This window comes from Nansenia antarctica, assembly GCF_963989245.1.
Source record: "Nansenia antarctica genome assembly, chromosome: 11".
Classification (NCBI taxonomy): domain Eukaryota; kingdom Metazoa; phylum Chordata; class Actinopteri; order Argentiniformes; family Microstomatidae; genus Nansenia; species Nansenia antarctica.
The window spans coordinates 11,089,021-11,113,092 of record NC_137681.1 but is presented as its reverse complement, the minus strand read 5'-3'; the positions used below and the strand labels follow the sequence as shown (position 1 = coordinate 11,113,092).

The 24,072-nt window shown below is 44.2% G+C and overlaps 2 protein-coding genes across 2 annotated transcripts; one reads left to right on the top strand and one right to left on the bottom strand.

Moving 5' to 3' along the window:
- On the top strand, positions 1-6,736 carry luc7l (LUC7-like). The gene is made up of 9 exons (XM_080541431.1): positions 1-966; positions 1,244-1,342; positions 1,520-1,630; positions 1,916-2,059; positions 2,298-2,474; positions 2,707-2,813; positions 3,060-3,107; positions 3,385-3,579; positions 4,839-6,736. The coding sequence occupies exons 1-9, from the start codon at positions 781-783 to the stop codon at positions 4,981-4,983; spliced, it is 1,212 nt and encodes a 403-aa protein (XP_080397557.1). The 5' UTR covers positions 1-780; the 3' UTR covers positions 4,984-6,736.
- Positions 6,737-7,903: 1,167 nt separating this feature from the next.
- Positions 7,904-16,055, bottom strand: eps8l1b (EPS8 signaling adaptor L1b; the record flags this gene model as incomplete). The annotated part of the gene is made up of 14 exons (XM_080541430.1): positions 7,904-8,031; positions 8,828-8,960; positions 9,693-9,858; positions 10,344-10,479; positions 10,621-10,746; positions 11,251-11,359; positions 11,785-11,837; positions 12,046-12,187; positions 12,456-12,604; positions 14,592-14,666; positions 14,834-14,922; positions 15,045-15,174; positions 15,340-15,398; positions 15,968-16,055. The coding sequence occupies 14 exons, from the start codon at positions 16,053-16,055 to the stop codon at positions 7,945-7,947; spliced, it is 1,542 nt and encodes a 513-aa protein (XP_080397556.1). The 3' UTR covers positions 7,904-7,944.
- Positions 16,056-24,072: the final 8,017 nt, after the last annotated feature.

Sequence of the window (24,072 nt, the reverse complement as noted above, 5' to 3'; positions counted from 1 at the left end):
AATCGCAGTGTGTATAAACTAACATTTTTTTATTTTTTTTATTATTGATTTTTATTTCTGTTTTTGTTTTTCATTTCCTTCAATGTTACATTTGTGTAAAGCCGAGGACTTGGCTGGAGCAATGCTTTTAGAAGTTCACAAACACCACAATTAGAGAGAAAGTCTTACTTTATGGGCTAGTCAAAGTTAGCAGACCAGTGTCTAATAGCCGACAAGACAAAGTAGCAGCTGTGGTACAGCCCAGCTAAGCTGATAGAGAATGTCACAAGATCAAGGTAGCCTGGTCTCGTCGAACCTGTCGATGTCAATCACTTCTACGACCCTGCTACAGTACAGCCATTTGGCAGTGGCTTCCCTTTGTGTTCTTTAGATCCCCTAGACAGGCCATGTTACAGATAGCTTAGTGGTAAGACAGTGTGGGCCTTATCGCCCCTTAATCAGAGAAGATGCCTCACGTATTACATTATTCATGTAGCACTGCTCTGGTGAGGTAAGTCACTAAGTAATAGGAAAGGTAAAGACAGAATGCCACTGTTGAACTATTGTTTAACAGGATAAAACACGTAATAGTGACTTATGTCAGCTTTCTTATTCATATAAGCGTTTAGAAAGCAAGGTTGTAAGGTACTGTAATAGACAAAGTGGGTGTAATTGGTCAAAGGCTAACAGTCTTGTCAGTCGGTCTGCCGTTAAGAGAAAAGTAAACAAATAGCCAATTAGTCAACAAATCAGGCAAGACTGAATTGTAGTCGCAGGTCTTTGCCCCCTCTTTACCGTAACATGGTCCCAGTTAGACTAGGCATTGGATACCTCGCTCTAGCTAACAAGTATGTGAGGTCTTTCTCAGTGTGTGTCTCTTGGACTGTTTCAGGTGATGAGCAACGCCAGAGGGTCAAGTTCAGTGACGAGCGTGTGTGTAAAAGCCATCTCCTGAACTGCTGCCCTCATGACATCCTCTCTGGGACGGTAAGTCGTCGTCATACCGACCATGTGGAGCCCCTCACCCTTTTCATAAAACACAATTATATAGGCATATATTAGTGGAGGCTCGTAGAGGAAGCCATCGGAGGACGGGCTTATCGAACATGAGCACGTCCTCCAGATTCCAATTCCTTTCTTAGTGGTATGGTAGTGTTGATATTTGAACACACTTAAACATTGTTATTGAACCGTGGTTGATCTATTGTGGATGTTTTGGGCAGAGACTTGGCTGTGTCTTGACTGGTTGATTCTTTGTCGACAGCGTATGGACCTGGGGGAATGTGCCAAAATCCATGACCTGGCTCTACGGGCCGACTACGAGATCGGCACCAAGGAGAAAGACCTCTTCTTCGAGCTCGATGTAAGTCCTGTCAGAATGTAGCGACAGTATGTTTCATCCAGCTCCTTCTACCAGTGCTGCAATGCTCTATTTATGGGTTGAGAATCCCTCTTTGAGCTTGATTGAAGCGATGTTGAGATTATCTTATAAGTTACGTTGTCGCTTCTGTTTCTAAGTCTTTCTGTGCTGTCTCCTTAGGCTGTGGACCACCTGGAGTCGTTCATCGCCGACTGTGACCGGAGGACTGAGCTGGCCAAGAAACGTCTGGCCGAGACCCAGGATGAGATCAGTGCTGAGGTGGCGGCCAAGGTGAGAGAGTGATGGGGGTGACCACACACACCTCATGTCACCAAACACGTGCCTCTTATAGAAACATAATCACACACACACACACACACCAGGCTAGTGGATGTAGAAATCGGAGCATGTGTTTGATACCATTCCTCATTCCATTCCATGCATTACTATGAGCCCGTCCTCCATTTTCTGCCACCACTAGCCTCCCCTGGTGGAGAGGCATGGCAGAATGCCATGTTTTGCTCCGGTCATAATACCCAGTTTTGTTGATTTGACTGTTATTTACGTGTTTATCAGGCCGAGAAGGTCCATGAGCTGAATGAGGGGATCGGCAAGCTGCTGGCCAAGGCTGAACAGCTGGGGGCCGAGGGCAATGTGGACGAAGCCCAGAAGGTTCTACAGGAGGTGGAGAAGGTCCGCAGCAACAAGAGGGATGCCGAGGTGAGATATGGGAGTTGTAGTCCTCGCAGTGTGTCTGTTGTCTACCTCACTTTGGTTTTATTCTCCTTAGTTGTAGGGATGTTTTATTCAAGCTCTGGAACCTACAGAAGGATCTATATCAAAATTGACCATTTCTCGCTCCTTCGACTCCCTCCATCCCTTCTTCTCTTCCTGTTTCTTCCCTGGGCTTTCTCTCACCTTCCATCCTCTCCTTCTCTCCCTCCATCCCCCCTCTCAGGAGGAGTATCGCAACTCCATGCCCGCCTCCAGCTTCCAACAGCAGAAGCTGCGAGTCTGCGAGGTGTGCTCCGCCTACCTGGGTCTCCATGACAACGACCGTCGTCTGGCTGACCACTTCGGAGGCAAGCTGCACCTGGGCTTCATCCAGATCAGGGAGAAACTGGAGCAGCTAAAGGTAGACAGCCTTCAAACAACCTCTGAACAGCTTTTAAGGAAGCACTGCAGTATTTTAAAGTATTTGGTGTCCTGCATTTGACCCATATGCATATAGGTTGGCAAAACACTGTCTCAGGCAAACTAGTTAAGCACAGGCAGAGCCCAAGTATTTCACATGTATTTGGCTCAGGACTACCAGGCTACAGAAGTAGCATTGGTCATGTAAACGCTTCTCTCTCCACCGTGGTCAGAAAACAGTGGTGGAAAAACAGGAGATCAGGAACCAGGACCGTCTGAAGAGGAGAGAAGAGCGCGAGAAGGAGGAGAAGGAAAAGGAGATAGAGAAGCTGAAGAAGAGGTGGGTGCAGTCAACACACTGGCCACACTGAACATTTGAAAACTTGCATATGCTAAGTTTTCTATACAAACGTGTATATCCGATTGGACTAATACAGCACACTTCACATGTGATGGCTATCGATTTGTCATGGCCATTTGGCACTGTTTTAAAGCTAAAATCTACATACCAGACCGTGTTCTTATTCTCATAGTTTTTTGTCCCCACTCTGCTAACTTGTGAATTTCTGTTTGGATCATCTTTTAGGACCAAATCTCCTAGCAAGGACAGGGACAGAGAGAGGGAGCCTAGAAGGTTAGTAGCTCCATGCCTCCCACCATCTACATCCATAGAAACCCTGTCCTGATACAATCCCTAGCTCCGGTAGAACAATGACTATCTTGATTATACATGCATATCAAAATCTCTCAGATCTACAGTACGTGTACGTGTGCGTGTGTGTGTGTGTGGGGGGGGGGGGGGGACAGGACCATAGTGACACATCAGTCCTCCTCTTCACTGTGTTGATGCCACGAGATTCAGTACCTGGACCTCCTGACTGACCCTGCTGTCCTCTCTTCCCCCTCGAAAGGTCCCGATCTCGCGACCGCAGGAGGCGGCGATCCCGCTCCGCATCTCGGGAGAAACCGCGCCGTTCCCGCTCTCGCTCCAGGGACAGGGAGAGGGAGAGTCAGAGGAGACGACGACAAAGGAGTCGCTCCCGGTCGGGATCCCGCAGCCAGGGTCACCGGCACAACTACAGCCACGAGCAGAGCGCCAGACACAAGTAGGTCAACTCACACACACACACACATACACATATACACACATATATACACACACACACACACACACATATATACACACAGTGGCGGACTGGCCACCGGGCAAGCCTGGCAAATGCCAGGAGGGCCGCGAGACTCTGGGCCGCTCAGAATGTATTATATAAAATATATATATATATATTTGTAATTTTGTCTCTGGTGATTTTCATTGAAAATAACTTATTTCAGCAGACCGCGGCCCAAAACATTTTATATCGGCCGGGCCATCCACGCAGTTCTGCATCGCGGATGCCCAGGGCCCTAAACCAATAGGAGCAGAGCTCCCCTATGGGGCGGAGCTCCACGATGTAGAACTGGAGTATGTAAACCAATAGGAGCAGAGCTTTAGGTAGCAGGGTAAACCAATAGGAGCAGAGCTTTAGGTAGCGGGGTAAACCAATAGGAGCAGAGCTCCCCTATGGGGCGGAGCTCCACGATGTAGAACTGGAGTATATCTCCATAACTATCGTAGTCAGTTCTATATCACCAGTGGACACGCACCTCATGTCATCATTCCGTTTAGAACAGCAGTTAACGTTACACTGCTTTCATTTTCAGAATGGGGGAATTTGATGAGAGCGATGCAGTTAATGTGCAACAACTGGATGCAGGGAGCAAGTGTAGTTGGAAGTAGGAATGCACCGAAATTAGCATGTATTGGGCCGAAAATAGCACAAAAAAGTACATTCGGTGTGAAAAGGTTATTGAAAGAGATATTGACTGATGACTGCCTACTGATAATACATATAATTACAGCAAACATGTCGGTAGTTTGGCATCTGTCCTCTGACTTTTTATGTTAACAATCCGTGTTGCGTGTTGCGTTTGGAAATAGGGCTGTTGTGTCGCAAATGCCAGGGCTGTTTTTTGATCCCAGTCCGCCCCTGTATACACACATACACACATATACAAGTAAGTCAACGCACACACACACACACACACACACACACACACAGACCATCACACACACACAGTGTGCAGCTTAACCAGGCCAGCCAGCTCGCTTTGGCGGTGTGGTATAATTAGTGTAATAGGGCGACATTTTTGCAAGTGCCGTGTCCTACTTGCAGTGTGCCCAAACACTGTAGTTCACACACACACACACACCCTTCGCCAGGCCATCTTAAAATTGTCCATGACAATTAGGTCTTCATTGTTTTAAGTGAGGCGTGTGTAAAAAAAAAAAATGGAGCTTTGTGTAACAGACTGTCCTCGGTTCTAGATCGTCCCGGGACCAAGACCGATCCTCCAGAGACCGTTCACGGGAGCGAGACAGGAAGGGAGGATCCTCGGAGCGCCGGCATGATGGCATGAACGGACGGACAGACTCTCGCCGGACGGAAGACAGGGATGCTGGAGACAACTGAGGACCCTGTCTGCCCTCCACCCCGACCACAAACACACACACACACACACACACACACATATACATACACACACATATACATACACACACACACACACATACACACACAGTCAACCTCCTGTAGTTCCCCACAACACACACACACAAACAACCAACCTCCCTCCCTCCCCTCCCTCCCCCTTACATGACCCCTACCTTAACATGGACTCTTCTGTGCTTACTGTATATTAACCCTCCCTTCACTCCCTTTGCTACACCAGCCCAGCCCACTGTGTCCTACATACATAGCTATAAGATCATGGAATATATATATATATATAAAAAACTATGTATATATCTTTTATTTACATCGAAATATATCCTGGGGGGTTATGGGGTGGGGGATTGTTATTTGAAGTTGGGAGTGTAAAAGTACTGCCAGTATATCTGTGAATCGATGGCTGTTTATACTATATCCATTACTTTCGATGTCATTTATATATAGAATGATTAATTCTAATTCCATGCCTAGAACTACCCTGAACGTTGGAATAGTCATTTACAATGGGGAAACATTCTTCTTCCCTATTTGCTCAGTAGCAGAGGCTGTGGGGGGTGGGGGGGTACATCGATGACCTTTTGAATGAACCATAAACGTTACAAATACAGTGTTTTCAACTTTCATGACACTGTCATTTTACCCCTTATTTTGGTACAGCCTAACAGCGTGTCAGAGTGGCGTATTAGAGGAGTGGCACTAATGAGCTTCAAATAGTTCCATATAGTTTCCTGGTTTAACTTCCTGATTTACCCAATATTGGGGTAAATCAGGAATATTCTTCTTCTTTTTTTTTTTTTTTTTTTTACTAACAACCGGTTTGCCGGGCAACATGCTCCATTGGTATAATGTAAACTGTTTGGCATTGGCCAATAGAAAAATCAACTCCTTCGTTGGTTCCACTCTTCCTTATAGAACTAGAAGTGAGTGAGCAACTTTCTGTGACCATACATGTCCTGCATATTGTAATAATGTCCATGATTGGCTGTCTTCCTGTAAAGTGTTCTTCTTCCCTCCCCTGGAGACTATTTCACACAGCTATTGAGACCCATGGCATACTTGTTTATCTGTAAATCCCCTCCAGCGTTCCATCTGTGGCCTATACCGAGGAAACGCATCGCTCCAGAGATTATCGCTGTTGTAAACCACGTGTTATTATAGCTAATGGATCAAATGGGTCTTTTTGCATTGAATTTTGTTTTGATTTGTTATTAGTTTAGAAAAGATAAAAAAAATAGATAAACTATAAAGAGTGAATGTCCTTTATCAGTGTTGTACCTCTGAGTAAGCTCAGAATTAGCCAATAGGAAGCCCTACGCTAAACATTGGTGGGAAGCGCAGTTTCTGAGGAGCAATTGAATGCACCATTGCATACTCTAAAACAGAACCTGCTTGAATGAATGGTCTTTATTGTCATTGCTATAGTACAGGTACCAAACAAGAAATTTAGGAGGGGTGGCTCCCTTGTATCCATCCCATCTCAATATACCAACTATCTCCACTGTTTTGATGACGTGTCTGCGGTGTGTTCGTGTTCTTTTTTCATTGTTTTCATGTACATCAGTTTCTTGAATGCGAAGTTGCGAACACCTCTAAATGAATGCATTGCTTTTCCTATTGTGTGCCCTGCAGGCAGTTCCAGTAGACATGTCTGGTCTGTCTGTGTTCTTTTTTGCTGGGAGATGATTTTGTCTGAATTGAAGCCTCAATAAATAAATAAAATCCCAGTTGGAACAGTTTCTGTCTTATTTGCCCGAGATCATTACATAATCAATGTCTACCAGAGGAGACTAGTGGAGGCAGAAATTGGAGGAATGGATAACATTCCATATTCCATTCATTACAATGAGCCTATACAGTGGGGTGCAAACTCTGGGCACCCCTAGTCAAAATGCCTTTTACAATTAATATCTAAGTGAAAAGAAGCAAACCTAACCTCTAAATGGTAAAGTTAAAGTTGTAGCCTTCTCCTTGATGGTGGAAGTGAACTATCTTGATTCTGACATCCTTGGACAACTGTTTGACTGTTATTTAACACCAGACACAACAGCCTACTTTAGAAGGCATGGAGTTACTTCAGAATAGTTCAACCCTGGAATTATATTCACCTGACTCATTGAAGCCCAAACGAGGAAATCACCTTGGTCTGGGCCTTATAATCATTGTCTCAAAAGGTAACAAAGAATAATCCAAAAGGGTGCCCTTTTCCTTTTTTTTTATCATTTAAAAACTGGAAAATGAAAATATTGAAAAATGAAAACCTTGCTTTACAATTTGCAGAAAGATGTCATGTTTAACGTTGTAGCATTTAGTGTTCAGGTTTGCTTTCAATCACTTGGAGATTAAGAGTTCCACATCCAGTTCTTTATGTTTGTGTGGAAAGAAATAAACACAACACAAGCAATGTTAGAATTCATACATTCATTTAAATAAGTGTGCAACAGGAGAATATGGTACAGTGCACATAGGATTGAGACAAGCGAGTATTCTAGAACACAGCATAGATTATGGAAGCACAATGAACGCGAAAGGATACCCAATGGCTACCTGGAGAGAAGTGCAGAATTTCCTTATCAGGTTTAACCTGAACAGCAAGTATTCACAAGCAACGCCTTGATTCAAGACTGCACAGTCTAGCTCATAGATCCGTCACACACATTTATTATCCCTACCATATCAGTATATTTGTAGAATGTTGCATCAATGAACGTGTATTTTGTTAGACAGCATTACGCCATATCTGTGGTGTCTTCTGACAAAGGAGTCTGTCATTAGTTGTGTTTAATAAATGTTACTGTATACATTCTATGTGGTTTGTGTGCTTTAAAAAAAAAAATGTTACCTTCATTTATCCAGGAAAAACACACTACACTCTTTTACTGGTGCGCCCTGTCCACATATAAATATAATTACAAAACAACAGTTTTATAGAGTGCTGCTCTCCAGTTTCAGATCCACCTTCATCTTCTGTTTCTCCATCACTGCCTCCAGCTCCGTAGCCTTGCGGGCATCCTGGGGAGAGAATGAATTAAAATCAGGGAAAATGCAGGAGAGTCATAGAGAGCTCATGGATTTGAATCTCTAGGAAACTCATGTATTCATTACTGACATTTTAGACTCAAAGTAATGTATTCAGGGGGGGGAGGGGGGGGGGAAACAATGTAGAGAGAGGTAATGTTTGAAATCATGTACTTTTATGTCTATTGAAATGATAATGTTAGTCCACTCATATCCACAAAGTATCTCAGGCCTTTAGCTATGTTTTCTTCTTTTTTTAATTATTAACAAAGGTATGGGGCGGTTACATAATATAGAGATATTAATTGATACACAGGTAAAAGTAGGTCCTTGAGCTATGTTGAGATCAGCAGTTTCAGTTCCTAAGCTCCAGGGGAGGCTGGTGGAGGTAGAAATCGGGAGATTTCATTCCATGCATTACAATGAGGCCGTCCTCCGATTTCTACCTCTCTCAACCTGTGGCGCAGGAGAGGCTGTGGTGCAGGAGGTAGAGCCGGCGTCTAATGATCGCAAGGTCGGCAGATCGGTGGTTCGAACCCCGGCTGGCCACATGTCGAGGTGTCATTGGGCAAGACACTGAACCCCCAAAATTGCTCCCAGTGAGCGGGCCGGCGCCTTGCATGGTAGCTTGTGGTGTGTGAATGTGGTGTGTGAATGGGTGAATGAGAGGCCATTGCAAAGCGCTTTGAAATAAGGTGCTATTATAATTCAGTCCATTTCAACCTCTAATGTAGTAGTATAGTAGTGTAGTAGTATAGTAGTGTAGTAGTGTAGTAGTGTAGATGATTACCTCCAGCAGGGCCTTCTGCACGGTCAGCTGGCTGTACACTCTGGAGCCCTCATCTGGTATGACGGAGCGTAGCTCCTCCTTGTTGAGGGAGAAAAGCTGGGCACCTGTCAGCACTCCCAGACACTGTACCGTCCTGAGAAAGAGAGACAGACAGGTTGTCATTGACCTGCTCAAACTGTCACTTTACATGCATATTCCTCTATACCAGACCATAGATCCTAGTCATCCACGATGACAACAAGTTTCTTATCACAGCGTTATTCAGTCCTAATGGAGGCTGGTGGAGGTAAAACTCGGAGGATGAGCTCATCGTAATTCATGAAATGGAATGGGGCGGTTTGACAAGTGTTTGATACTATTCCTTATTCCATTTCATGCATTACAATGAGCCCGTCCTCCGATTCCTGCCTCCACTGCTCCGTCCATGTCCTGGGAATGCTAAGTGTTTCCTTTCTAATCCATGACCATTGATAAGGGTAAATAATGAAAATGTATAGTGATACATTTCTATGAAAAGGTCAGTATTTAAAGCAGCAGCTCTAAGTAGATCCTGCATCAACTTGAGAATGGGGGGTTCTAATATATCAACTCCTGGTTGTTGTTGTTGTTGTTGTTGTTGTTGTATATGTACAGTGATGCTTGAAAGTAAGTGAGCAATGTGAGCAATTATAGATTTTTTTTGTTTTCACCATGAAATCTTTATTTTATCAGCATGATTCCCTCTAAACCAACATATGGAATTGGTCAATATAAACCTGTTATGAAAAGATTATGAAAGATCTAATGCACACAAGGGGTTCACATGCTTTCAAGCATCACTGTATGTGATGCGTTTGGGGTTTGGGGTCTGTTTGGGGACACCTACGGGTCACTGAAGCCCTTCCCTTTGAGCCACTCCTCCACTTCCTCAGGAGGGGAGTGGTAGTCCAGCGGAACCGACGTGTCCGCCGAACGCGGGATGACCAGCGCCTTGCTCAGGCCGGCCTTCCCATTGGTCAGTCTCTGGAGCAGCTCGTCATTCACCTGCATCACTGAGGAAGAGGAAAAGGAGGAGGAGGAGGAGGGAGGTAGAGGAGGAAAGAAGGAGGAAGATGGAGGAGGGAGAAGAGGAAGAAGAGGGAGAGGGAGGAGGAGGGGGAGGAAGGAGAGGAGGAGTTCACATCAGACAGTTTAGAATAGCCAGAAAGTTAGTCCACCATATATGGCTTGGTCTGCATGTAGAGCAAACCGTGAGAAGCTCTCAACAGATCTGAGGGCAAACACTCACAGCCCCATTTGTCTCTTGTGTCTCTCTGTCTCTCTCACATACCTACTCACATACACAGTGCAAACAGACCACTCCCCCCCCCCCCTGCACACACACATTAACACACAGAATCAGTGTGTCTCTGTTTCGAGTCTGTTTCGATTTTCTTCATGAAACATGCACATGCACACGCACACGCACACGCACACAACCAAACCAAACAGTGCACATACTGGACATAGTGTGTATAGACTCTATCAGAGTGTCTACCTTTGTCTGAGTCTTCCGCAGCTGGAATGTGTTGGCTGTATGGAGGAAGGCTGCGGGGCCGCAGGAGGTCAGGGGTCATGGAAGGAGGAGTGGGGGGGCTGTAGGAGAACCTGGCCTGGGGGGCCGCGACTGGAGCCTGGAGCAGCCAAGAGAATAACATATAGAATAAAGAATATATATAAGAATATATACAAGTACTGTACTGTACTGTACTGTAATTGTGTGTGTGTGAGTGAGTGTGTGTGTGTGTGTGTGTGTGTGTGTGTGTGTGTGTTACCTTGGGTATTCCGGCACTGACGGGGCTCTCTATGTGTGCCACTGGCTCGAGGATGTTAAAGGGAACGAAGCCGATCTCGTTGAAACGATTACGACACTTCCACCAGCGCTTGGAAGACTCCACCACCTGACAGAGAAAAGGACAGAGGCCAATGGAAGTACAGACTGTGAGGAAGAATACAACAAGGCCGGGAAAATGCAATGGTGTAGTCAGGGGAGGCTGGTGGAGGTAGAAATTCGGAAGACAGGCTCATTGTAACACATGAAATGGAATGAGGGATGGTATCAAACTGGGTGTAGTTGTTTTGTGTATTTCCTATCTCCAGTGATCGTGTTACCGAGGCAACCAGCACCACTACTTTATCCGATGAATACGCCCAGAGTATATGTAGAGCACCTGTGTAAATATTAAATTATATAAAACCCCATGGCTGGGACACCCTCTCAGGTTTAGAGCTTGATTGATAATGCCTTGATTGAGGAGAAGACAATTCTGGACTGTCTATGTATCAAGTAACGGATGGTCGGTTGGTTTCCTGGACACAGAGTGTGTTCCAAATCCTGGACTGGCTACAGCAGCTATTTCTTCGGAGATAATCAAGGAGCCATTCATACTTTTCCAGGTGCTTACCTCCAGTGTTTCCCCCTGTAGTACTGACAGCTCGCTGCTGTTCCTGGCCACAAAGTCATAGCTGCAGGAGTAGATCCTCTCTCCCTCCGGGGGCAGGACACTGCTATCACTGAGAGGGAGGGAAGCAGGGAGGAAGGGAGAAGTGGAGGGAGGGAGGACGGGAGAGGTGGAGGGAGGGAGGACGGGAGAGGTGGAGGGAGGGAGGACGGGAGAGGTGGAGGGAGGGAGGACGGGAGAGGTGGAGGGAGGGAGGAAGGGAGAAGTGGAGGGAGGGAGGACGGGAGAGGTGGAGGGAGGGAGGAAGGGAGAGGTGGAGGGAGGGAGGAAGGGAGAGGTGGAGGGAGGGAGGACAGGAGAGGTGGAGGGAGGGAGGAAGGGAGAAGTGGAGGGAGGGAGGACGGGAGAGGTGGAGGGAGGGAGGACGGGAGAGGTGGAGGGAGGGAGGACGGGAGAGGTGGAGGTTGTTATGACAATGTAGAGAGGTCCCAGTAAAATTGTTGTTGCTGTACTCCAAAAGGGTCCTCAGCCACTTACAATTCATCGCTTGTAGTAATTGTTGGGGGTCCGTGGAGCTGTGGAGGCTGCTGCTACAGTGAGAGAGAGAGGGGGTAGAGTGAAAACGTTTTCTACTTTGTCATGTGCTAAATAAATGTTCTTAAAATCAGTGGAGGCTGGTGGAGGTAGAAGGATTCATTGTTATGCATGGCATGGAATGAGGAATGGTATCAAACACATGTGTTCCTCCAATTTCTACCTCCACCAGCCTCCACCGATAAATACAAAGGCTTTCCATACCTCTTTTTGTGGGAGGGCTTCCTGTTTGTGTTGAGACTCAACTGGGTCCTCCCAGACCTGCCCGTCGGCCCTGCTGGCCTCTGGCTTCCACCCATCCAGGAACACGGGACTGTAGGGCGCCACGGGCCCTCTGAGCTGGGAGCTTGGGGTCAGAGAGACACGGGGGAACGGAGAAGAGGGGAGAGTCAGTATAAGCCTTTACCAATCAACAAGGGCAGTATAACAACCAACGTTAGACACACTAGGTCAACTTAAACCGCTAATTAAACCATATGAGGCAACCGAGAGACTGAAGACAGTCAGTTGCAGCTGATGACGTACTGTAGGCCCAACAGATAAATAAGTGGAGTAGCTGTTGTTGACGTCACCACTAACAGAGAACCGAATAAACCAAATAAACAGATGCTGACCGTGGGAGTGTCCAGTTGGTCCCCAGGGCAGTCCACAGCTGCTTCTCCTCCTCGTGGAGGTTGTCTTGTAGCAGGGTCACGGCGGAGGTAGTCAGGGCGGGGCTAGCCACCGACGCCCCCAGAGCGGGACCTCCCGTAGTCCTCACCAGCTGTAGACACACAGATAAGAAACCACACCACGTGAACACCAAGGCCGATAGGACAGAATGGGTTCACTGTAGAGTTTACATGACGAAGTCGCCATTCTAAGCCACTGTATCTCAATCCATAGCAAAGAAAGTGATCCGTTGAGCCAGAATAGCAGTTAGCTAAGTTAGCTACCAGTCGCTACAGCGACACACACACACACACACACACACATGCACGCACGCACGCACGCACGCATACACACACACACACACACACACACACACACACACACACACCATCTGGACACACAGAGAACAGACCACTGTTAACGTTACTGAACAGACAGGACCTCTAAAGTAGAAACTGTAGCCTTATAATGATGGATAGCAAACACCTGAAGAGTCAGACAGAAAAGGTCATAGGTCAACTTCAGAGTTTGGTGGCCCCGCAGCTGTTGAATGTAAATAAAGGCCTAGATATAGAAGCGGGGTAGTAGTTATCCTGAGCAATAGGCCTCACGCTGCCAGGGATGTGTAATAGTAATAGATCACAATAGCCAAAGGGATGGATCAAGTACAGCAGAAACCTCAACGATTTGTCATAATTGATTGAAGCTGTGTTATATAATCTGCTTAATGCAACACAACCGTGTAACACCATATACACTTACACTCATGTATAACCATGTGATAATGAATTCTAATAGAGGATTGGGCAAAAGAGGACATAGGTCAATTTAAGATGACTTTGGTGCCCAGGCAGCCATTGAAACTAAATCAAGGCCCAGAATAATGATACTATTGCTCTGTTATTTTGCAATGTACACACACAAACACACACACACACACACACACACACACACACACACACACACACACACACACTCATACACCACGACTAAGCAGGTCGTCACACCTCTCTCGGCTTCTCCCTCTTTTCATACAGGTGTGCCAAGATACACACACCTAAACACCCTGGTTTCCAATTCCTCCCTCCTCTGTTCTGTTCTATCATGGAATGACGCATTGATTTATAGGTGGTTGGTTCACACGATGTCCATACAGTGTATCTGTACCTGTATCTCGAGCCGTCAGGAACGACATTATCGACACGCCTGAACATGATTCTGTATATTCTCCACAATTGGTAGTGTTCTTTTTCCATTTTAATAAGGTTTGATATTACTTTGGAAGGTTTCGTAAAGACACCTTACTGGTTTAAATGTTTAAATGTTGCCATAGCACTGAAAGTGTACAGTTTGAAATGGCAAAATGTCCGCATAATTAATCTGTTAATAATGTCTCCTGTAAAACTGGGTAAAACAAATACGCTTTTATCAACAAACCAAAACAAACACTTCCTTTAAAGTTTCAATTGAAGCTATCACAATGGGCAGAGCCTTGTGTAACTATTACAATGTCAGACCGTTCTACTATTTCAACACGACACAGTGTGTACCTAGAGGTTGGAGCCTGTTACAGCATACAAACAGTACACAGTCTACGACAGACAACCATAAAGACAAACATACACAACCTGCACATGGCCTACACAGTAGGGTAACAACAACCATGAACAACTTCCACCAACCTTGGTTATGTGGCTAGTAAAGGATATTGTATCACATAACAGGGTTAATATCATAAACAGAGGTTTAAAAACGATCATAGTCAACCAACCCACAGTATCACTGCCCACCCCCATGGAAACATAACAACAATGACTCACTGGTGATGTGATTCACAGAGATGATTCAATCGGGAGATATCACGCCTTTATCTCGTCATTATCATTCCATTATTATAATATAATTTTCGAGTTTCGCCCTAGTTCTTATCGGTCCAGTTATGAAGTTGAATGTTGACAGCAATAGCAACAGTCAACAACCAGAGTGACTGTGGCAGCAACAGGTGTCAACACCATGGCATTGTCTCTCCCTGCCCTGAGCAAAGAGAATGAGGTGAAGGGTCACCTCATTCATTATACATGCTTGACTGAGTCACTCACCATATCCAGAGGTTTGAACACGTGATGGAGCAGCTCCTCTGACGTGGGATTGGAGATGGCTGACTTGAGACGGGCCTGAGGTGAACGAATGATTACTATGGATACACAACTCAATCAATCCAACTATATTGTCTCAATACACTTTTAAAGCATTAAAAGTCAGCAACTGGAGTGGGTATTCCATGAACTATTAACTAAAGTATTATTGTGTTCATTCATTCATAATTAATTCGTCAACTCACCAGTAGGCTGAAGCAGTACTTGAATTTCTGGAAAACATCAATGAATTCTTCATCTGGTGGAGGGCGGGCCTTAGCAATCAGCATGTCCTCTATGTCAGAGATGGTTAATATAGAGACATGTAATCAGGAAACATTGTGTTGCATACTCTATTTTCTTTGAGCATGCATGGGGGTAAGTTGAGTGATATTGATCTTTTTCCACCTCTCCTACCTTCAGCATTTTTCTTTTTACTTTTCTTCTTTTTCTTTTTCCTTTGGTTTAAAACTGTGGCTGCCTCCGCAGTCTGCTGCAGCTTGGCCATGAAGACCTCGATGTCATCGAAGCAGTGGTTCAAGATGGTCTGAGAGAGAGAGAGCGAGAGAGAGATGGGGAGAGAGATGGGGAGAGAGAGAGAGAGAGGGAGAGAGAGAGAAATAGTTAATAATCCTGCTGTAGTTTCATCAATAGGGAAACAGAAAGTACCCAGTGATGTAGTGATGTCTGTAAACATGGTGAGGTTACGTACCACATCTCTCTCAGCTCGTAGGAACGAGATGTCAGGTTGTCCTCCGTTAACGCCGTTGGCTGTTGAGGGCAGAAGAGAAGATTGTGAACGTCCATTTTCATTCATTGCCTCTGGAATTTCCTGCATTCAGAAACTCCTGCCCACTCTACCTCTGCACGCGCGCACAAACACACACACCTTCCCCCCCCCCCCCAAACACGTACAATGCAATCTCTGTACTCCTGAGAACCTTTTACCTCACATTCCTCTCTCAATGCCTAACTTCACCACTCCTCTCCCTTCCTCTCTCAATTCAATTCAAAGGGGCTTTATTGGCATGTTTACATTGTCAAAGCAAGCAAAATAAATAATGTAAAATGAACACACACACACACACACGCAAACTCTCTCTCTCTCTCCCCTCTCACTCTCTCTCTCTTTTACTTTCTCTTCCTCTCTCTCTTGTCCTCTTTCTTTCCCCCTCTTTTTCTCCTTCAACCCAATTTACTTCCAAGCATTCTATTGATATTGACAAAGCATCTCATTGACACAGAGAGCACGGACAAACATTCAGATGTAAACAAACAAAAATGTTGTCAGCCTAAAGCCCAATTTATACTTCTGCGTCGAATAGCAGTAACTCCCGTACCTCTAATGCCTGGGTAGGGTGGAGGGTTGGCTGGTGGGGGGTTTGGAGCGTGTGGGGTGGGGGCGTTGGGTATTGCGTAGGGGTCCATCTCTCCTGTGGGGTTCTGGGAGAGTCTGAATGGGAAAGAGAGATTGTTATTGATAATCAGGACACGCATACCACCCTCCTCTCCAGATTACATCAGCAAGGCCAATACCCTAATTTGAGATGTGTGCACAAAATTCTAACTTTCACATAGACTTTCACATAGACCGTTGATACTTTTGTTGACTGTTTCTGCTCAGCTTCAGCTCAGTGCATTGGGTTAGGTGTGTACCTATAATGCTGACAATCTCTTTATCCTTACACTACATACTGTAGGTATTTGGGAAGAGCAGTTGCTTGCTGGTAACAACCGCTCATTCAACACCATAGAAAAACGCCCCTAAGCAAATGCATTTGGAGCTCAGAACCTGATCTTTGATTGACATGACATGACGATTGACATGACACCCAGGAACCCAATATCTATTTTTCTCTGAAATAGGCACACACCGAGATATACAGTACATAGATCAGTATCAATGTGCAGTAAACCATATAGTAGAACTCAACCCACACATAACTTCTATAGCTCAAATGTCATAGAAAGCGTTATCTCTAACACAAAATGATTGACACAACAGAATCAGACTAAAGAGTTTAGTACACTGGATTAAGACGGGTGTATACATTGAGGTCGAGGCTTTTTTGACATTTGTCTGTTTGCTGCTCACCCTCTCTGACACACACACACACACACACACACACACACACACACACACACAAACACAATGCCTACGACTTGCCTACGAACAATGTGCACCGCCTCAGTACAGGCACACACACAAGAAGCATCTAATGATCATATCTTACCTTATCTCTGTCTGTCTCTGTTCTTTAATGGTCTGTTAGATAAGTAAGTCAATGTAATGTTCAGTGTTTAAAGCCTGATTGAGACAGACTGCCACCATCCTCTGCTGTCTTCTCTGTCACAATGGCCTTGCTCTCTCTCTGTCACACCTTCTTAAGTTATGTAGAAAGAGAGAAACCGGAAAAACAAGTCTTTCCTCTCTCTCTCTCTCTCTTTCTCTCTCAGGTGCTCTCTCTCTCTCTCTCTCTCTCTCTCTCTCTCTCTCTCTCTCTCTCTCTCTCTCTCTCTCTCCCCTCAACCTCTCCCTGTCTCTGTCCCTCTTTACGACAGGTGCATACATACATAGCATACTTTCACCATGGCCTGGTTTGCTTTAGGCTATATAGAAATTATAGAGATAGTTGTATGGTGATGATTTTACGTTTAAGTGATGGTTTAAGGTAAACAATTAACAAGTTTGTGGTGAACATTTGGACTTAAGTACCTAAAACTGCTCTGCTCAGTTCTGTTCTTTCTGTCTGTCGTGTCTTTCTGTCTGTCTCTAGTGGTGTTATTGTGGAATGATAAAGATAATCCCATGACTTTGACGTTCCCCATACCTCAGGGCGTAAGGGCGACTCTTCGTCCTCAACGACAAGGAACCCGACACCACCCCTGTGATGTCATCACGTATTTTCTCAGCCTACAAATACAAAAATCTAGAGGTGACATCACTGTTGTCTGGTGGAACCTGAATCACCAATGACACAACATTTCAATGCACCACAGAACACATTATGTCACATTCTTACACAAGAATGCCCCACACAATAGCATAATTAACTAGTCATGAAATACGTTATATAACATAAACTAATTAGGAGCAGTAGATCCTTTAAACACATGTTGATATACTATATACAGTGGGGGAAATAAGTATTTTACTTAAAAAAACTTTTTTTTTTATTCAATATATTTCCATTGCAGCAATTCACATGAAATTTAGAGCAGACATCGGTATTAACTCAATACAACTACACAGCTAAAGAAATTGTAACATTCAATCCATTAAAAAAGCTATGTGCAATAACGTGGAAACAGGAAACAGGAATAAAGTATTTAACAAGATAGGAAAAAGCACTAAACCAGTTTATGTCACTAAAGAGTTGACCTCTAATTAGAATCAGCTGGGTTAGTGCATGTTGGTGGGTAAGTAATTCCACTCTTTGAAAAAGGTTTCCCACCTCTGAATGCAAGTAAACAAATAATTTGTACCAAGCTTTCCTGCAAGAACCATCTCATGCTGTGTAGAGGCAAAGAGCTCTCCCAAGACCTTCGCAACAAGATAGTTGAGCAGCATAGTCATGGCACTGGTTACCGACGGATTTCTCAACTCCTTAATGTTCCTATAAGCAACGTTGGAGCCATTATCCGCAGGTGGAAGGAACATCACTCGACCATCAACCGGCCACGCACAGGGGCTCCTCGCAAGATTTCTGACTGGACAGTCAGAAAGTTAGTCAGAAGAGTAGCCCAAGAGCCAAGGACCACTCAAGTAGAGCTCCAGAAAGACCTGGAAGCCACAGGTACAGTTTTCACAAAGAAAACACAAAAAATGCACTCCTCTGCCACGGTCTCCATTCACGATCACCCCGGAAGACTCCATTAGTGAATAAAAGACATGTTGAAAGCTTGTTTGAAGTTTGCTACAGATTTCCTACAAGTTTCTTACATTTTGGAGAAGCTTGTAGATTATTGGAAGAATGTACCGGTAGTCTGGTCAGACGAGACAAAAATCTAACTTATACTTATAACAATACGAAGCGCCATGTTTGGAGGAGAAATGGCTCTGCATATGATCCTAAAAGTACCATAGCAACAGTGAAGTTCTGAGGTGGAAGCATCATGGTATGGGGCTGTTTCTCTTCACATGGTACTCGTGGAATCCAAATTATCGAAGGGAAGATTAATGGAGCCATGTACTGGGAGATTATTGATGAAGAGGATGAGACACGGGTGGATCTTCCAGCAGGACAATGATCCAAAACATACTGCAAAGGAGACTCTCAATTGGTTGATGAGGAAGAAAATAAAGGTGTTGGACTGGCCTAGTCAATTGCCAGACTTAAATCCAATAGAACATTTGTGGAAGGAACTGAAGATCAAGATTCACTGGCGGGCCCCCCGGAATCTTCAAGATTTGTTGAAGAATGGCCCAAAATCACTGTGTGAGATTAGTTTTTTTTCGTACAAGAAGCATCTTGAAACATTGGAAACAAAGGCTTCTCCACCAACTATTAAATACATTTCAGTTAGCGTGTTCATTACTTTCCTGTGTCATTCATTCCCCTTTATTGCACATAACTTGTTTTATAACTTTTTGTTGTTGTTGCTTTTTGTTACAATTTCTTTTGCCGTGTAGTTTTATTGAGTTAATACCAATGCCTGGTCTAAACTTCACGTGAATAGCTGCAATGGAAATATGTTGAATAAAAAATGTGTTGATATTTATTTCCCCCACTGTAGGCCTACTCACCCTCACACTCTGACAGTTGAAGAAGAGAATGTCAGGTTTTTTCAGTGGAGAGCTTTGGCAGACGAGTAAAAGAAGTGATGGAAACCGCTTCTCTGTGAGTATGGCGTCACAGCGATGGATGGATGAAACAGGATACTTCTCCAGCTCTTCCTGCATGGACACATGACATTCAACATCTTTATTACAAGCTGAGGTGCAGTTATGCCTGGAACGGAATGAAAAATGGTATAAAACATATCAAACACATGTGTTTTGATACCATTCCTCATTCCGTTCCATGCATTACAATGAGTCTGTCCTCAGGTTTCCCGAGAGCCTCCCTTGACACCACATTGTATAGCTCCCACCTGTCTCTGTATGTCCCTGAGTGTGACGGCCTCAGGCCCCACCTCCAGAACCATCTGTTGGCTCCACAGCCTCTCTGCCCGGGCCATGAGAGAGAGACGCGCCTGCGCCTCCTCCACGCTCTGCACCTCCCCATCCTGCAAGGAGAACGTCACCAGGTGCTGCAAAGGAGAGAGAAGAGGAGGAGCAGGAGGAGGAGGGAGATGAGGAGGACAAGGAGGAGGAAGGAGGGAGGAAAGCGAGGAAGGAGAAAAAGTAAGTGATGATGGAATAGAGGAAGAAGTTAAGCATTATGAGGAAATGAATGTCGGATTACGCAAGATGGGAAAACGACTGTTGACACATTGCATTAATTTGATGTAAAAAAAGTTGTCTCTGAAAAGTGTATTATTCTAAATACAATACAAAACCAATGAAATAGAAAGAAATGTTAACTACACTTACATTGATAACATATTGTGCGGTCATCCTGTGACTTGTGAAGTTTCTGTTTTTTCCTGGAGGCAGAATGGGGAGGGAAACTATTACTAGGTGAAGGTGGAGGTGGTGACGCCGATTCAAAGGATGTTAGCATAGCTTAGAATGTAAGACCGTGAACTACAGAGGGTGTAGTCAGAAGACCTTTGTTCAATGATGGGTGTCGTACATCTGGTATAGTCATTCATTGAGTCGTGGAACAAAACTGATTAAACTACATTGATTATATCTTATCTTCTATTGTGAAATCATATGTGTATACCACCATGGTCCAATAAGATAATTAACATCCTTACTTGTGTGTCACTCCCTGTGTGTGAGTGTCTCTGTGAGTCGTCCCCCCTCTCTCTCTGTTTCAAGCCCTGTTTCAGCCAGTCACCTGTGTGAGACTACAGGTATAGTACCTCACGTATGCTACCTACCTACCTACCTACCTACCCAACCAGTCTGATCACTGTGGTTCTCAGTCATTGATGTGCCCGCTCTCAAGTGACCGCAACCTACCCCCCCCGACTCTCACTCACACACACACACACACACACACGCACGCACACACACACACACACACACACACACACACACACGCACACATACACACGCACACACACATGCACACACACACACACACACACACACACCACAAACATCCTGTAAATAGTCTTTGTATGTTAACTAAGCAACAAATGCTGATCAGCAGATCCCGTCCTCTGACTAGAAAAGGCTATCTGTCGGGATACATTCCTGTCTCAGAACAGCTGATGAGACCTATGAGAAACCATGACGATGCAGGCATAGTACAGTAATAGTTACAGTACACTAACAGCCATAGTCAACAGTAACAGTTCATCACAGTCAGACTGAAGTTATAGAGGCTGAGGGGACATCTATAGCAAAAAGATAGAGGGACTTCTGTCAGGGGACATAGTATCTGTATCCCATTCTACCATGGGAGGCTGATGGAAGTCGAAACCAGAGGACGGGCTCATGTTTTTCATCATTTGTGATGATTATGTTATGATGATGTTATGATCCTCTGATTTGATCGGAATTGTATGATCACAAATCAAGTGATCGGAGCACTTTGAGCTGCAACGTTTGCAGGAAAAGCGCTATACAAATAAAAGTTATTATTATTATTATTATTATTATTATTATTATTATTATTATTTCTACCTCCACCAGCCTCCCTTGATCTGTATCCCATTCTATATACAGTATCATCAAGAACACTTTCTTTCACATCAAGCACATCAGAATATAGCAGCAAATGTCACATGACTGACATGATGATGCTGTTTCAAATCACAGAGTGTGAGAGAGCTTGACCATCCATTCAGAATGAATATGGATTCAATAATAATCACAGAAAATGTTTAACACACGTCACTGCACAACAGATCTAATGGATAGTTTGAGATTGATCATGAAATGTTCCACGCACAATGTTGCCTAGTCATGTGCGTGCTGTCTATGTCTTTAAAGTTGTGTTGTTGTCCTAATAATATGATTAGTTGTTGGATTGTTGTCAGCATCATGACTTCCACTTACCTTAATTCCTCTGCCAGGAATTCTCTGGGTCCAAATAGAATGTCAATTAAATTAGGAAAAAGAGTTATGTTCTGCTCTATAAATGGTTGAAGCTCAGGTAATTGTCTTGTCCAGTCTGGTCTGGCAGCAGGTTTCTGATTCCGGTTCGCCCTCACTCTGTCACTCCTGCATTTCACTGAAGGGCTCTCCAGCGGTGCGTCACCTGACCCAGCCCAGCCCAGCCCAGCCCACCTTAAAGATAAAAGGATTTACACACACACACCCACACACACACCCACGCCCACACACACACACCCACACACACACACACACACACACACACACACACACACACACAGTCAGTCTGCTACAGTCTGTTAAAGGAATGCTATGTGTCTAGGCACATTTGAAGGTGTGACTTTAGGAATTAAAAAGTGAAAGTTCTTTTTCATTTTAAAGGGAAACTAAGAGTTGACAATACACTCTCAGCCAGGGCAGGCAGCTGGAGGTAGAAAGCCCGTCCTCAGATTTCTACCTCCACTAGCCTCTCCTGGTATCAGCATAGGGACAATGCCCCACCACATAAGTTTACAATAACAATGACCATGGGAAACAAACATCTTTTGTTATTTTTCTTTTCTTTTTTTACATTAATAAAAAACAGACAGGTCATTGTGGGTATCGCATTCTTACATATGTCCTCAATAGTTTGCTTTGTGTCACAGGTTACTTTGTCCATTAGTCATAATAGATTCAGGGAATATCAGTATCACTCTCAGTCCATCTTGTCCGCAGAGGGAATCAATAAGGTTGTTGTCCGTACAGGAACTCTGTGTGCCCCTATCCAATCTCTCAGTCACAGAAGGACTAATTGAGAAAATATAATAAAATAAAGTAAAATTAAATTAAACAGGTTGTGATAAATTATAAAAAGCAAAACATACAGAGACCATTTGCGTTTGATAACACGGGAAAACAAACATCTTGCTGTTCTGTTCTAACAAATGGATGTGTTTAGAATTTGCCACCAATGAGTGTGTCCTGCATAGGCCTACAAGGAAATCCATGACATGTAGCCACAGGGGATGCATGGATTAAAACCCTGAACAAGGCAGGGTTAGCCAGTGTGCAGCTCTCTGTCTGTCTTTTAAGTTTCACCCGCCAGACTGCACCTCACCAAACTATGGTTTCCGTCCGTTCCCTTGTTGTTTTTTACGTCAGAGGTGAATGGGTCCATTCCTCATGGGTGGATGGTTCTTGACTGTGTGTGTGTGGGGGTGGGGGTGTGTGTGTGTGGGCGTGCGTGTGTGAGTGTGTGTAAATCCTTTTATGGGTGGAGCTCAGTCGTGTGTTTAAGGAACAGATGGGCGGAGTCAGCTGGGCTTGATTGACAGTTCAGCAATGTCCTTGCGTGGCACTTGCTTGCGTGAAACTTGTGGTGAAACTGAAAAAGGACGCTTGGAAAACTTAAAAAGATAACTTTCGTTTATTGTGATGGTATTCCATGCATGACAAAACATTCCATTGTATATGTAGCCTTATCTTCTCTGGGAATTAATCCATGTTTCATGCTGGGAAAGAAAAAAAAGTGAACTACTAAGTTATTAGAAATAGATTCACACGCCAGCCCAGCAGGAGAGGAAGGTAATTTGTTTGTAATCATGAATGTTTTACAGTTATTGACAACATGATATGCGTTGTAAGATGATCTCTCTTTTTCCTTTTTTTTTTGGGGGGGGGGGGGTTAGATACTGTTATAGATACTGGCAATACTGTTATATACTGTTATATCTATCTGGATATCGGTCTATATATATAAATCACGTTTAAAAATAGTTACTTTCTCGTGATAAATGTGATAAATGTGCATGTATGCAACACACTAAGCTTAGTGCCATAGCTACTGTTTATTTTGGGTGGGTTATATTGAGAGTGTGGCGCGCGCATTTTTGCAGTTTCCAAAGCGTGTGCATTCCTGTCTCTGGCAATAGTATCCATTGGTTGCATCAGATTCCGTGGTTATTGTTATTATTAATAATAATAATAATATACCGAAGAAGACTAAACTGTGAGCGGTCTGTACCGAAAATATAAACTATAAGTAAATAAGTTAAAGGTATACAACTACAAGTGTATAGCCTGCAATCGTTTGTGAAGAGCTCTACAAACAAAACACAAGAGAACAGTGAAATGGAAAAGAGAGAACAGGCTGTAAGGCAGAAAGCGAAGTTGCCACGTGGTGTAGTGTTTGACATTGAGGGGCGATGGAAGCTTTTCTAGGATCTATGGTTCAAACTACTCGCTGTGGTTTAATTTATCTTCGAATATGTTTCTCAGAGGTCTCTGTGT